The 15183-nt window shown below is 41.0% G+C and overlaps 1 protein-coding gene across 3 annotated transcripts in view; it reads left to right on the forward strand.

Moving 5' to 3' along the window:
• Positions 1 to 15183, forward strand: part of LOC131706685 (interferon-induced protein 44-like) — a 212275-nt gene that overhangs the window by 14947 nt on the left and 182145 nt on the right. For 2 of the 3 annotated variants that reach the window (XR_009310741.1, XM_059008259.1), the window contains 2 exons: positions 664 to 761; positions 3066 to 3573. The exons of the other annotated variant lie outside the window; for it this stretch is intronic. Coding sequence is in view for 1 of the 2 variants with exons in the window: in XM_059008259.1 (XP_058864242.1) it covers positions 664 to 761; positions 3066 to 3227 (260 nt within the window). In the remaining variant the exon portion in view is untranslated. Of the gene's footprint in view, positions 1 to 663; positions 762 to 3065; positions 3574 to 15183 lie in introns of those variants that run through there. 3 annotated transcript variants of the gene reach the window in all.

Genomic DNA, 15183 nt, shown 5'->3' on the forward strand with positions numbered 1-15183 from the left:
CCGAGTGGCTCATCTGGCAAAAGCAGTGCCGCGCGGCGTGCAGGATGAGTCCTACAGAGCAGGTTCAAATCCTGCCTGTGCGCAGTCAACCGGTCTGCGCTGGGGAGTCCAAGGGGGCGTTGCATTGGCTCTGACGCTTCCAGCAGGTTAGGGAGGGAAAAGCCGTCAGGGACTGTCTCTCCTCATCAAGCCACAGTGAACTCTACAGGCCAGACAGCTGGTAAGCCTGGGTGGAGATCTGCAGGGCTGGTCTTTGTCTTCCAGAGGTTGGTACCTCGCTGATATCCGCTCTTGGTTTGTTGGGTGTAAAAAGGAAGTTGGCTTGGTTGTGGGATAGGAGGATACTCACTGAACCTTCAGATCTGCTGCACTGTGTGGAGATCGCTGTTTGTTGAGGAGAAACGATGATAGTTGGAGATTCCAAATTGGGGGTAAAATAGTTGGGCACTCTAAATTAAAAAAAAAAATAGGTCTGTTTTCAATGATCCTGATAAGCATTTTTCTTGGGTAACGCTACCTACAGGGGTAAAGGAACATTAGGTTTTTGATGATTAGTGTTAATCAAGTCTGTTATGTGAGTGATTGACCTGAAACATGATCTTATTTTCTATCCATCATCACACTATACTTATAACACAACACTTCTAATTCATCATTTTTCAGGAGTACCATGCCAGCTGCTTGTTACATTCATTGATAAACTTGTTGAGAAAACTGAGGATTTGAAAAGTCTGTACAGGAGAAGAGATATGAAACAAAAGGTGAGTCAAAACAATATCAACATGGATTGTAACATACACTAATAAAATCCAGGGCTATTCAAGAAGATTTAGTAAGAAGAGTCCAAGTAGCACTAGACCTGAACTGATAAATGGGTGATTTTTTTCAAGTAAACACTAGATACAGGAAAGAAGAACTGTATGAAGTTATGTGGCAAAGTGGTTAACAGTGTGCAGGTGTAGGTGATCAATAATCAAACAGACAATGATAATCCAGGTGTAAGGGTGTTTTATTTTGTAATCCAATTGCTTGATGGCGAAACAGCAGTAAATAATAACAATGTTAACAGGCAATACAGCGGCAAGATTGGCTGGCAAGACCTATGGTCAATGGAGCAGAGCAGGATCAGTTTCCTCATCAGGTCAACATATGATGTTCTCCCATTAACACAGAACCTAAACCTCTGGGTAGGAGAGGATCCCTCGTGTCCTTTGTGTTCATCACCTGCAACATTATTATTATTATTATTATTATTATTATTATTATTATTATTATTATTATTATTATTATTATTCATTTCTTAGCAGATGTGGCTCTTAGCCAAGGACGGTTTACTTGGTGCCATGACCAGGTGCTGCGATGTTTGGCCTTAGCATTGGAAGACAAGCGTAACATGACCAATAAGTTGCCACCAGTTCCATCAAAACATTACACACAAAAGACAACATTCCTCCGCCCAGGAGGGCAACCGCCAAGAAAAGGTGTTAAACTCAATCCTCGCCCACGACAACTGGAAGCTGCTAGAGACTGGAAAATGCTGGCAGATGTTGGTCAACGGCTTATTTTGCCACCACTAACCTTCGACCAGATATTGTCTTGTGGTCTGGATCAGCACGCCTTGTTCACCTGGTATAGTTAACAGTGCCATGGGAGGATGCTGTAGATGAGGCGTATGAGAGGAAGAAATTGCGGTATGCTCAACTAGCCACTGAAGCGGAACAGCGAGGATGGAGAGTCCGGGTTTACCCAGTGGAGGTGAGTTGTCGAGGATTTGTGGCACACTCTACAACCTGGCTTTTCAGAGACGTTGGATTCAGTGGCCAAGAGTTGCGTTGCACAGTGAAGAACTTATCTGAAGCAGCAGAGAGAAGCAACAACTGGCTGTGGTTGAGACGGAAAGATTGTGGTTGGGGATGTCAAGCACAATAGAAAGAAAGAAACGCTGATGTGTTGGTAAGTAAGCTGGGCTGAGTTGAGTGGGGGACGGAGGAGAGTGATGCTAGGACACCAGAATCACTGTCGAGCCCTCTTGAGGTGTCGTGGGCTAGTTGACGAAACACAGAGGATGGAAGGTGCCCACTTGAAGAGCCCAGAGATGTTCCCTACTTAGCTCAATCCAGATGGCTGTCATGCTGATGCGCTGGGGAGACCGCACTGTGGTTGATCCCCGGAGCCAGCATCGCAGCCGTTGTGTGTGCTGATGCGCTAGGGAGGCAAAATAAGCTGATCCCTGGAGCCGGCATTACACTTCAGCCATCAACACCAGGCAGAAGGATATCTACATCATCATATGGAAGGAAACGCAAATGGATGGAGACACAGATGGATCACATTAGTTTACTGTAAAGCTACGTCTTAGTTGGTGCTTATCTTGGCGAGAGCCGAGTTCAAATCAGCATGAAGTTTAACATCTACTCTCGTGTAATGGAAATTACGGTCTCCTTCTGGTGCATATCTAACCACACAAAGGAACAGATTGCTTGGCCACTTCCCCTTTTATACCATCAGTCTTGCCTCCTTTGGTAAGGAGTGCAATCGCTTTTCCTCCAATCAATGATTGACACATCGGCGACCATTTTGGGGCAATGACTTGTAGTATTGTGGCTCCGCCCCCTTTCTAAGATGGCCGACTTACAACCCTGGGAATGAATTATCTGGCCATCCAGTCCAGGGCACTCTGTTACCTTCACGCAGCGCCCTCACAGGTCAGGAGGGAGATGTATCACCAAGAATCATTCTGTCTCTGTCACAAGTTAAAATTATTTCTTATAAACATAGATTGATTTTGGTGAAATGTGGTAAAACCCAAACGTCCAGAAAACAGCCATCCTTTTTGGATGGGTCAAGGTAAACCCAAATATTCAAGTGTTTATTAATACAACAATGATTGTTTGTGTGGCAATAAAACAAAGAAATATAAAGAAAAAAAGCTGTAAAATAAAACTGAAAATCGCTGTGCAGTATTTCTGGAGGACATCAAGTACAGCATGTTTCACACGACACATGCAGCAGGCATTGAAATGTGCTGTTCTTTCTAAACAAATACTTTATTCATTCTCTTTCAGATTGAAAACATAGCAAAGAACATGAGAATTTCAGTGAGCAACGTCCTTGTGGTTTCAAACTACTTTGAGGAGATGAAAATTAACCAAATAAAAGGAACACTGCTGTTGGAGGCAGTTGGTCAAATGCTGATGGCTGCAAAACCCTTTCAAGAGAGAATGTAGAGTATCACATATCACACCTGAAGCACGCTGAGCCCATTCACAAGTTTAATTGATTTCCAGTTGGAGAAGGCTGTGGTCCCAGATACAAAAAGTAACACCCAAACAGCTCTATCACAGATTTACCTTTTGTATTTATGATTTTTTGTATTATGAATCCTCTACTTGTATATTCTTTGTTAAATTTATATAAATAAATTTAGAATCAGACATTTTTTCACCATTTTTATTCCCAATTTGGAATTGGCACTTCTTATTATTCAACCCCTACACTGACTGGGAGCGATGAAGACAGGCGGTGGCATAGCCCGTATTCAAAGCAGGTTATAGGGCACTACTGCCGTCAGCTTTGCATAAACAGAAACAAATTATCAATACGTGGCTTTGAATTATAACCTTCGCATTATATGTTGGAAGTTCCTTTAACCGGTTCCTTATTAATAGCAGCTAAAAAAGCTAAAACTAACAAATGTTCTGCGATAATGTAAAAGACTGGGGAAAATCATGAATGAAATGTGAATGATGTTTTTTGAAATAAATAAATAAAATCTGCTTTTGTTTCCTATTTATGCAGCACTTTCACTCATGTTTGCTGTTGCTGTTGCTATTGTATTGTATTGTATTGTACTGTATTGTATTGTATTGTATTGTATTGTATTGTATTGTATTGGTCAGTCTGTCTAATAAGGGGGCTCATTCAAACACCTTTCAAATGTATTAACTTCAGGATGTCCACATTACTAACCACTGTATTTGAAAATCCCATCTCATACATTTCCCATGTACTGTAATATAGTTTCCCATAATCCATTTTATTTTTAATAATAATAATCCTTGTTTTAAATCAGTTTGATATTGACATGTTTGTGTCTCTCTATACTATGTTGGTTCCTTATCTGTATTATGCATTGCAGTTACAGGGTGGAAGAATAAAGAGCTTGATTGATCCAATGTCTGTTGCAATCTTGTAATTTCTGGGTACACCCACAGCAGCAAAAATGTCACAATACTAATAGTATTTTATAATTTATATGGTTTGCTTTTTGTTTGTTTGAAGTATTACTATGTAATGTGTTTCAAGAGCACTTTAGGTATACCAGCAGTATATATATAGTTTAGTTTTAGTTTACTTAAAGTTGTATTATTTTATACTTAAGTAAATTCAACCTACAATTTAGGTATACTAATAGTGTACTTCAAGCTACTAATGAAAAACATCTGAATGCCATAAAACTTCTTTAAACACCCCAGTGTTTATTTACAATATTTGCCAGTAGCCCCCAGCGCCTATTTGAGACCCGCTGTTTATTATGTAAGATCACTAACATCTTCAAATACTTGAGATGCAACCATGATGAAGCTGCTAACACACAACCTGATAGCAACGACATAACTAAATGACAGCATTACAGTAACGTACTGTTAAAAGGATGTATGTCAGTGGGTATTAAGTAACAAGTTTTACTTTAGAACAAAATTCCCATTGTATTGTACACCCCCAAGTATAAAACGAAAGTATTCATTTTGTTTTTTTTATAGATTTGTAAACAAGGATATGCAAAACGTTGGAAAATAAATAAGCAGAAGAACGAATCTGCATTGAAAAACTCAATTGTATCTACCACTGTTCATAAAAATAATAATAATAATAATAATAATAATAATAAATATAGCAGCAATGACCGGGGTCCAAGCGCCAGACCATGTGTCCTATGACCGTATTTCACACGTGGCATAGTAGCCCATTGTCCTCTACTAATCTGTGTAGCATATTGTACCATTTGAGCATATATGGGTTACTAGATGTGTTCCATATTAAATATGCACTTAAATTAGTTATAAGCAAGTTTTGCATTTATATGTATATATATAGTGATTTGCAGAAGTATTCACCCCCTACCAATAATGTCACATTTTGTTTAATTACAAATAATGTATGCACAGTTTTTCAGACAAACCTTTTTTATTCGAAGCTGTAGTAGTTAAACTGAACACTGTTATATGAGGAGGAGGTTAAATGTCAGCAAAACTTGCAAAGAAAATGTACAAAATGAAATTTATTGGTTGCATAAGTATTCAGTCCCTTAAGTCAGTACTTGGTAGAAGCACCTTTTGCAGCATGGTGACATTTTTCCCCATTCTTCATGGAAAAATTGCTCCAGTTCTGTTAATTTTGTTGGGGATCATCGATGGACTGCAATCTTCAAGGAATTTCCTCCCCAGTTTCAGTTTTGGCTGACTCAAACAGGTTTTCCTCAAGGATTCACCTGTTATTATTTATTATTATTTGTTTATTTAGCAGACGCCTTTATCCAAGGCGACTTACAGAGAGTAGGGTGTGTGAACTATGCATCAGCTGCAGAGTCACTTACAATTACGTCTCACCTGAAAAACGGAGCACAAGGAGGTTAAGTGACTTGCTCAGGGTCACACAATGAGTCAGTGGCTGAGGTGGGATTTGAACCGGGGACCTCCTGGTTACAAGCCCTTTTCTTTAACCACTGGACCACACAGCCTCCAACTTTGCACCATCCATTCTCCCCTCTGTCCTGACAAGCTTCCCAGTCCCTGCTGAAGAGAAGCATCCCCATAACATGATGCTGCCACCACCATACTTGACAGTTGGGATGGTGTTGACTGGGTGATGTGTTGGGCTTGCACCAGACGTAACGCTTGGATTTAGATGGAAAAGTTCAATTTCCGTCGACTTTTCTGACCACAAAACCATTTTTCACATGTCTGCAGTTTCATCTATTCATCTACATGCTTTTTCGCAAACTTCACACATGCTTTAAGATGAGGCTTTTTGAGTAATGGCTTCTTTCTTGCCAGCTGTCCATACAGCCCAGCTTTGTGTAGGGACTGGCTTATTGTTGATGTGTGAACACTGACTCCCATCTCAGACACAGAACTTTGCAGATCTCTAGATTTCTCAAGGTCCTTATTGGCTTCAGAGTGACATCCCAAACCAGTTTCCTGCTTGCCCGGCTGCTCAGTTTGGGAGGGCAACCTGATTTGGGTAGTGTCTGGGTGGTATGATGCATCTTCCACTTGATGGACTTCACTGTGCTGAGAGGGATAATCAGCACCTTTGAAATGTTCTTGTACCCTTCTCCAGCTCTGTGCCTCTCTACCACTTTATCCCGGACTTGTTTTGAAAGATCCTTGTACCCTTCTCCAGCTCTGTGCCTCTCTACCACTTTATCCCGGACTTGTTTTGAAAGATCCTTGGTCTTCATGGTTGCTTTATTGGATCACTATGTGAGTTGTAGCTTGAAATTCTTTATATACCTGAGGGAAATTATCTACAAGTTAAACCACTTTGAGTACACACAGGCTAAAACCATTTCACTAATTTTATGATCTTTCAAACAAATCATCTGCACCTGAGCTGATTTAGGGCTGCAGTAGCAAAGGGGTTGAATACTTATGCAACTGAGATTAATCTGTTTTTCTATGTAAATCTTGCTTATTTATATTCTATATGCATTTATTTAACTTTATCAATGTGGAGTAGTTTGTGTAGATTTGTCGTGGAGTACGCTCAGGTGCCAACAAAATGTGAAAACTTTGCAGGGGGGTGAATACTTCTGCAAACCACTATATATATATATATATATATATATATTAGTTCTCTTATGTTTTCTCCCATTTCCCTATGTTTTTTTTATAAATTTAACTATACATTTCTCTTTCTCCATTTGTTTTTCTCTCGCTTCTATCTGCAAAGTATCATTTACTGTTGTTACTTCAATTTCTATTTCCCTTAATGTTCTGTTTAATATGTCTCTTCTGAATATATGTATTGCATTTCTTGAGTATATGTTCCACTGTTTCTTGTTCACTACAATTACTACATAACCCATTCTCATGACTCCCAGTCCTGTAGAAATGATGGTGTAATGCTGTGTGTCCTAAACTTTGTCTATTAATATTAGTTTCTTGTTTGTATTTCCCTACTTGAGTGATTTTTATAATATAATCTTGTTTCCACTGTTTTCCCATTGTTCTTGCCATACATTCATTATGTTTGATTTAGCCACAGCATTCATCTCTGCAGGACTCAAAGGTATTGTTATATCGATTTGAGATGCTTTTTTTGCTTCAAAATCCACAATTTAATTTCCTAAGATACCAGAGTGACTTGGAATCCAGGCTAACAGAATGAATATATATATATCTTTTTTACCATTTTTGTAGTTAGTATGTAATTTCTGGATAATTTTGTTTATAATATCTATCCTATTTCCTGTTTCTGATTCTAATGCCTGTATCGAGCTTAGAGAATCTGTAAAAATCACAATATCATTTTCTTTAAATTCCTCTATTTTGTCTATGGCCATAAGAATTGCCACACACTCTGCAGTAAATCCTGATAAACGATCTGATAATCTTCCCCTTTTACATGTGTGTATATAGTAAGCATATTCTGTTTTCCCAGATTTAGGGTCTTTTGATCCATCTGTGTATATATGTAACATCTCTTCCTTATTTTTAACATATTCCTGTCCTTTTATCTTAGTTTACATTGTATCTCCTTTCTTGCTAATTATCGTGGTTAACAGTTTACATATTTTTGGTTTCTTATACATCTGTTTTGGCATCAATATTTTATCTCGATTTTCCATTCTTTTGATTTCCTCAATCTTAATCTCTTTTGGTCAGTTTGTCATATGGAACGTGAATGTTCCATCAGCTTTTTCCCATGTTATATTCCATTACCAATTTGATACCAATTCGTTTCAATACTCCCCCTCACTGGATGTTCCTCACTAAAAGATTGAATCTTATTCCAATATATTATATTAAGTAATTTTCTCCTTAATCTTAGTGGCATCTCTCCTGTCATTACTTGCAAAGCCTCAATTGGTGATGATCTCATTGTTCCTGTACATATTCTTAATGCCTGTGCCTGAATTGCTTCTAAACTCTTTAATTGACTCTTAATTGCTGCCTCTATAACTTGGCTTCCATAATCTATTACCAGGGGTTCACATATTTGTTTTTCATTAGGTTCTCACATTAGTACCAGCAGAAGTGGTTTGGTACTCAGCAAAATTAGGCGTCTTCATTCAAGTCACTGTCTAGCTCCACCTCCTCCTCTGTCAGTTCGAACAACTGAGATGCAACACTGCTTAATGGCAGTGTAAGAAACAACAACAATAGCTGATGAATGTTTAAGAAGGAATCTGGATTGCCGGTTATCACAATATTTATGTTGCTATTTTTTTTTTTTTTTGCCTGGTCTTTTTGCAAATAGCAGCTCAGCAGCCTAACAACACAGCGATTGAATATCTCGCAGGATGGAACTGAACGATCAGCTGATTTTGAGCAATTTTCTAGCGTATGTGCAGTGCACAGAATATGAACAAGGGAATCCCCTATGACAACCATGCTGCGTAGGTTCTGTACAACATTTACTCGGGCCCCATCCGTGCATCCCCTAATCCTGAAACATGAAACAGGTTCACAATTCCACTCACAATATCCTGAGCGCTTTTCATCTAGTTGAATAAGACCAAGGAAGTCGGAAGAAAATTCCCCTTTTTTCGAAACACCAGACCCCAGAAATCAGTGGATTTCAGTTTCTCTTGCAATGCACAATTAATCACGTCTGCAATGGTATCTGTGCACCCCCTGTATTGCTGTGATAAGCACTTCCAACGTTTACACCCAGCCACTTTAAAAGTACAACATCTTCTTCATAGTTGCGAATAGGACGTGCATGTTAGGCCTCATGAAATGCAAAAAAAAAAAATATTCTTAAGAGTTACGTTCTGTTCTTCTTTTGCTTTTTGTTGCCATCGGTCGAGTGGACGACTTGATTTTTCTTCAGGACTGAGATTTGCAGCCAACATAACTTCAACAACTTTTTACGTGTTCAGCACTCTCTGTGTTTTTCAAACGCTGGATGACTGAAGGTTTTTGCAGCTGTGTAGTAAACGCTTGTTTTATCAACAAGATTTGGGTGAACACAATTATATAAAGGCAAAGGCTGTTTTAATTAGCTAACTAAAATAGCGGCATATTTAAGTAGGCCTAAATAATCCACAACATTTACTATTATTGTTAAGTCTGAAAGGCAACGATTGTGTATGTTTTCCGATTTTGGCATTGAAGTAAATAAATCAGACTATTATTATCAAGGATACATACCTACAGGAAGTAAGTGAAGACAATCCTGCTACCCTAAACTGTCCACGTCATGGACGCCTCCACGTCGCATAAGCAACATGGAAGTATGCTGCTTATTTAGTGCATGCATACCTGCGTACCAGTTATGTGAACACCTGAATATATGGAAAATATTTATTGTAGTTTGAGTGCTTGTTAATTTGCTTGGTGAACATAAACCGTATGTTGTTGACCTGCCCATTAATTCAGCATCCTTTAGGTCACAGGTAGGACACCAGCAGAAATACAAAATGAATTTCCCTCCTCGAATTTTCTGAAAGCATTTTTCCTTTTAGAATATTACACAAGGCTTTTGTAGTCTGTCTGAGACATTAAAACCGCATATTCCACTTTCTTTACGTTTCCAGGTTATACTCGATTAAAGAAAGCGCTACACTATCACTTGCAACGTCATTTCATGTTGATAGTGAAACTGTCCCCACCTTTCAACACCTTCAAGCAGCTCCTTACCCTAATGCCCTGAAAGACACTGCTGAGGGGAAATTATGGTAAACAAGTGGGTAAGACATTCATACAACAAAAACTGTTGAAAATGACCTCTATTTAGTGTCCAGCATTTATCAATGAGGATCTGCAATGTCACAGCATCAATCACACCAATCCCATTGGAAACTGCTTGCCTCAGCTCATTCATATTACACAACATTACACATTGTCAAGCACAATGGCACACACACAGTTTCCAGTAACACACAGTTTAGTCTTACCAATTCAGTAAAGGTGAACATGAATTAAAAGGTTAATCTTGAATGTTTTTGGATCACATTGTTTCATGACAGCTGAATAATAAATGATGTTGAAATATGTTACAGACCTGGGATAAGGAACACATTTGGTTTGGGTTTTGATTAAAATCTGCTGCCTACAGGGTTTTTTTTTCTTCATTATTTTATTTGTTTTTGCATTCATTGTTATTTGCACTAAAGCAATGAATGCACTGAAATCTGATATGACAGGAATCTTGCCCGGAAAGTGTTTTTTTATGATTAAAACAATCAATAACAGAAGACACCATTGCACACAGTGCCTTTCAATATAGGACAATAAATACAGTTTACAGGACTATAAACATGTAGTACATTGATATGATGCAATATAGTGAGAAAATAAAATCAAAGACTGTGGAAAGTTTGGAAAGATGAGCACATTTCATGGGCTCAAAGAAATTGATGTGATATTTTTTTAGTGAAACAACCAAAATTAAATAAGAAAAAATCTTATCTGCATCTAACATAACTCTCTATCCTCCTCTATCTCCTACCAACTCACCCTCCTTCTCCACCTTGTCGCCCCTCTCAGACTCTGACCTCTCCTCCCTGCTCCAGGGTCACAAACCCACCATGTGTGCCCTGGACACCCTCCCCACTCACCTCTTTCAAGCTGCTGCTCCTGCTCTACTTGCCTTCATCTCCTCCCTTCTCAACACTTCTCTCCTTTCTGGTCTCTTTCCCTCTGCCTTCAAAAAAGCCACTTCAATAAATTAAAAGTAAATCAGCAATAAATTAAAAGTTAATCTATTATTTGTTAATAATACAAGTAAAACTTCAAAGAAAAGTTTGAAGTACCTGGTATTGCCAGGCAGTCTCCCATCCAAGTACCAACCAAACACACATATTATTATATATATATATATATTTTAGCAGACACACTTATTATTATTTCTTTCTTAGCAGACGCCCTTATCCAGGGCGACTTACAATTGTTACAAGATATCACATTATTTTTACATACAGTTACCCATTTATACAGTTGGGTTTTTACTGGAGCAATCTAGGTAAAGTACCTTGCTCAAGGGTACAGCAGCAGTGTCCTCCACCGCGGATTGAACCCACAACCCTCCGGTCAAGAGTCCAGAGCCCTAACAACTACTCCACACTGCTGCCCATTTTAGAATTTGGAATGCACCTGAAAATGAACGCATTTCAACAACTGTGCAGTGGGCTAAGGTCGTGTGTTCAAGAACGTCATGTTGCAAGTTCAAACCACAGTATTTTTTTTCTTTCTTCCTGCGATATGTGCTGTTTTAAAACATAAATAAATGGTTTAATATAAATGGTGTGGGTATGAAACTGCTTGCATTCCCTGGTTTATTTTGACGTTGACCAACTTGTGGAATCACATGATTGATAGATGTCCAGTTATTTAGCTTTTCTGTTTGAATAGTCGCTACACATCCTTAAAAAGTAGATGGAAGAGGAAGAAGAATAACAATTTTACCTTAGTTTGATGACTTATATCTCATTGTGTATAAGAGGTATGTACATTTTTTTTCACATTTGATGTAAGAAAGTTTCAGACTTTTGATACTGATACAGATGGTAATTCTAAGTGATTTAGTTTTGCCGCTGCAACATGGTAAAAACAGCTCAACTCTTTGAGCTGTATAGAGACTCGGTAGTTTCAAACAAGTTTTTCTAACTTGTACGAGGAACTACCGTTCCTCTCAATATATATATATTGTAGCACTCTGTGTCATATGGTTTTGTGACACTGTTCCGTGTTTGGTCTATGTCCTGAGTGCCTGTGCATGTGAGTGAGTGCACCTGTGGGGTGGTGGGGAGCGTGATCGAGTCGTGACCTCAGTGTGCTTATGAATGTTAGTAGTAAAGGCGGTACAACATCTGTCACTTTTTAAGCCCAGCCCCTTTGATTGATTTATGAACATTAAGCCCCTCCCCTTTCCCCACGCTTTGATTGATTTATGGCCCTTAAGCCTCTCCCCTTTTTCCCACGCTTTTGAGTGATTTATGACCCATCCCTTTTTACCGGACATCCGTCAAAAATAGCCCTCCCCTAAAAATGGCGTCTGTTGTACCCTTAGTTTATAGCCTATTACAAAGAAAAGACAGAAAGAAAGAAAATAAAGCAAGTTGTATTGTAGTGCATTTTTTTTTTACTATGTTTGAGACCCTCCATAATAATAACCGAGGTTATTAACAAACAGAGTCCCTAAACATATAAAAGAGTCTCATAATCAGTACATTATACACATATTACACTGAAAATTAACCCATACTAACCTCATCCCTCTGCCTCTCCCCCCCTCCCGCACACTCTCTGGTACACTCTGGAATTGTCACTCTTCTGCTAACAATGCTGATTTCATCTCTGCCTTTGCCTCCCACCTCTCTCTTGATTTCCTTGCTCTCACTGAAACCTGGCTGTCCCCTGATAACACTGTAACTCCTGCTGCCCTGTCCTCTCTCTACGTCCTGTCCCATACCCCGCGTCTCACTGGACGGGGAGGTGTGACTGGTCTTCTCCTCTCTCCCTCCTTACTCTTTTCTGTCCCCTCAGATCTCTCCTCACTCTCTGTTAATACCTTTGAATTTCATGCAGTCCAACTAACCTCTCCCTGTCAACTCCTGCTAATTGTACTGTACCATCCCCCCGGGCCTCTCGCTCACTTTCTTGATGAACTCGACTATCTACTCTCCTCCTTCCCCTCTCTGTCTACCCCAACTGTCCTGTTAGGTGACTTCAACATCCATCTCTCCAACCCCAGCCACTCTGATGGATTCCTCCCTGTCCTTCACTCCTTTGACTTCTGTCTCTCTCCATCCCCTCCTACCCACAAAGCTGGCCGTCAACTGGACCTCACCTTCTCCAGGGCCTGCTGCCCCTCCACCCTCTCTGTCACCCCCTTGACCTCTCTGATCACTATTTCATCTCTTTTTCTCTGTCTCTCCCCTCTCTCCCTGCTCCTCCTACCCCCACTGTCACCTCTCGCTGTAACCTCCACTCTCTCTCCCCCTGTCCTTGTCTCTACTGCTCTCTCTCACCGCCCTCCTATCGACTCCTTTTCACAACTCTCCGTAGACTCTGCTACCTCCACCCTCTTCTCCTTCCTCACCTCCTCCCTCGACTCCCTCTGTCCCCTCACCTCCTGACCTGCTCGCCCCTCCCCTCCCCAACCCTGGCTCTCCTCTGCGCTCCGCTCAGCAAGAATCACACTGCGATCTGCTGAAAAGAAATGGAAGAGAACCAAACTCCCTGCTGCCCTAGACCTTTACTGCACTCTCCTCCTTCTCCTTTACTCTCTCTTCTGCTAAATGTACTTATTTCCAATCTGTAATCCAAGCCTCCCCTACTAACTCATCCTCCTTCTCCACCTTCTCGCCCCTCTCAGACTCTGACCTCTCCTCCCTGCTCCAGGGTCACAAACCCACCACGTGTGCCCTGGACCACCTCCCCACTCACCTCTTTCAAGCTGCTGCTCCTGCTCTACTTCCCTTCATCTCCTCCCTTCTCAACACCTCTCTACTTTCTGGTCTCTTTCCCTCTGCCTTCAAAAAAGCCTCTATCACTCCCATCCTCAAAAAACCTACCCTCGACACCACCTCCCTCCAGAACTACCATCCTGTCTCCCTCCTACCCTTCCTCTCCAAAACCCTCGAGCGGGCTGTACACTGCCAGCTCTCTGCTTTCCTGTCCAACCGCTCTCTGCTCGACCCTCTCCAATCTTGGGTCCTCTCCTGTTCTCTCTCTACACCCGCTCCCTGGGCCCCCTCATCGCATCCTATGGTTTCTCATACCATTTCTATGCTGATGATGCTCAGATTTTCCTCTCCTTCCCCACCTCTGACTCCACCATCTAATCCCGTATCTCTATCTGTCTGTCTGCTATTTCCTCCTGGATGCACTCGCATCACCTCAAACTCAACCTCTCTAAATCTGACCTCCTTTTCTTTCCCTCCTCCTCCCCCTCCTCTGATCTCTCTATCTCTGTTGCTCTGGAATCTACCACACTCTCTCCCTCTTCCTCCGCTAAGAACCTCGGAGTCACCCTGGACCCCTGCCTCTCTTATTCCCAGCACATCTCCACTCTGGCACGCACTTGCCGATTCTTCCTGAGCAACATCCGAAGAATCCGACCTTTCCTCACCAACTACGCCACCCAGCTCCTGGTCTAGGCCCTGGTACTCTCCCGCCTAGACTACTGCAACTCCCTCCTGGCTGGCCTCCCTGCGTCCACCACCCGTCTGCTCCAGCTCATCCAGAACTCCGCTGCCCGCCTGGTGTTCTCTCTGCCTCGCTTCTCCCACGCAACTCCACTACTCCGCTCACTCCACTGGCTACCGGTCACCGCTCGCATCCAATTCAAGACTCTTGTACTAGCCTACAGATGCCTTGACCAGACTGCACCCAGCTACCTCCAGACCCTCATCTCTCCCTACACCCCCACTCGACCTCTCTGCTCCGCCTGCACTAGAAGACTGGCTCTACCTCCTCTACGCTCCCCTGCCTCCAGAGCCCGCTCCTTCTCCACCCTCGCTCCGCAGTGGTGGAATGACCTTCCTACAGATGTCAGGACTGCCCAGTCCATGACCACATTCCGGCGCCTCCTCAAGACTCACCTCTTCAGACAGCACCTGTAGAACTCCTCTGTTTTTCCCCTGGGACACTTATCACCCTTCTTTAAATGCACTTTATTTGCTCTTATCTGCCCCCTATTTTACTGCATTTAATCCTGTACTTCAGAGTACTGTAATCTGCCAAGTGTTTAATCTGTAGTATTTTGTATTTAATCATATCCTGATGTAATTATCACTGTCACTGTTATCTGCTGTATTATTGAATTGTATTTTGTCACACTTGTACTTGCTCGAACCAAAGTCACTGTATTTATCTTGCTCTTATTGTATTATTACTTGTACTGTAACACTTGAAATGTATTTACTTACGATTGTAAGTTGCCCTGGATAAGGGCGTCTGCTAAGAAATAAATAATAATAATAATAATAATAATAATAATAATAATAAT

This window comes from Acipenser ruthenus, chromosome 36 (assembly GCF_902713425.1).
Source record: "Acipenser ruthenus chromosome 36, fAciRut3.2 maternal haplotype, whole genome shotgun sequence".
Taxonomy (NCBI): Eukaryota; Metazoa; Chordata; class Actinopteri; order Acipenseriformes; family Acipenseridae; genus Acipenser; species Acipenser ruthenus.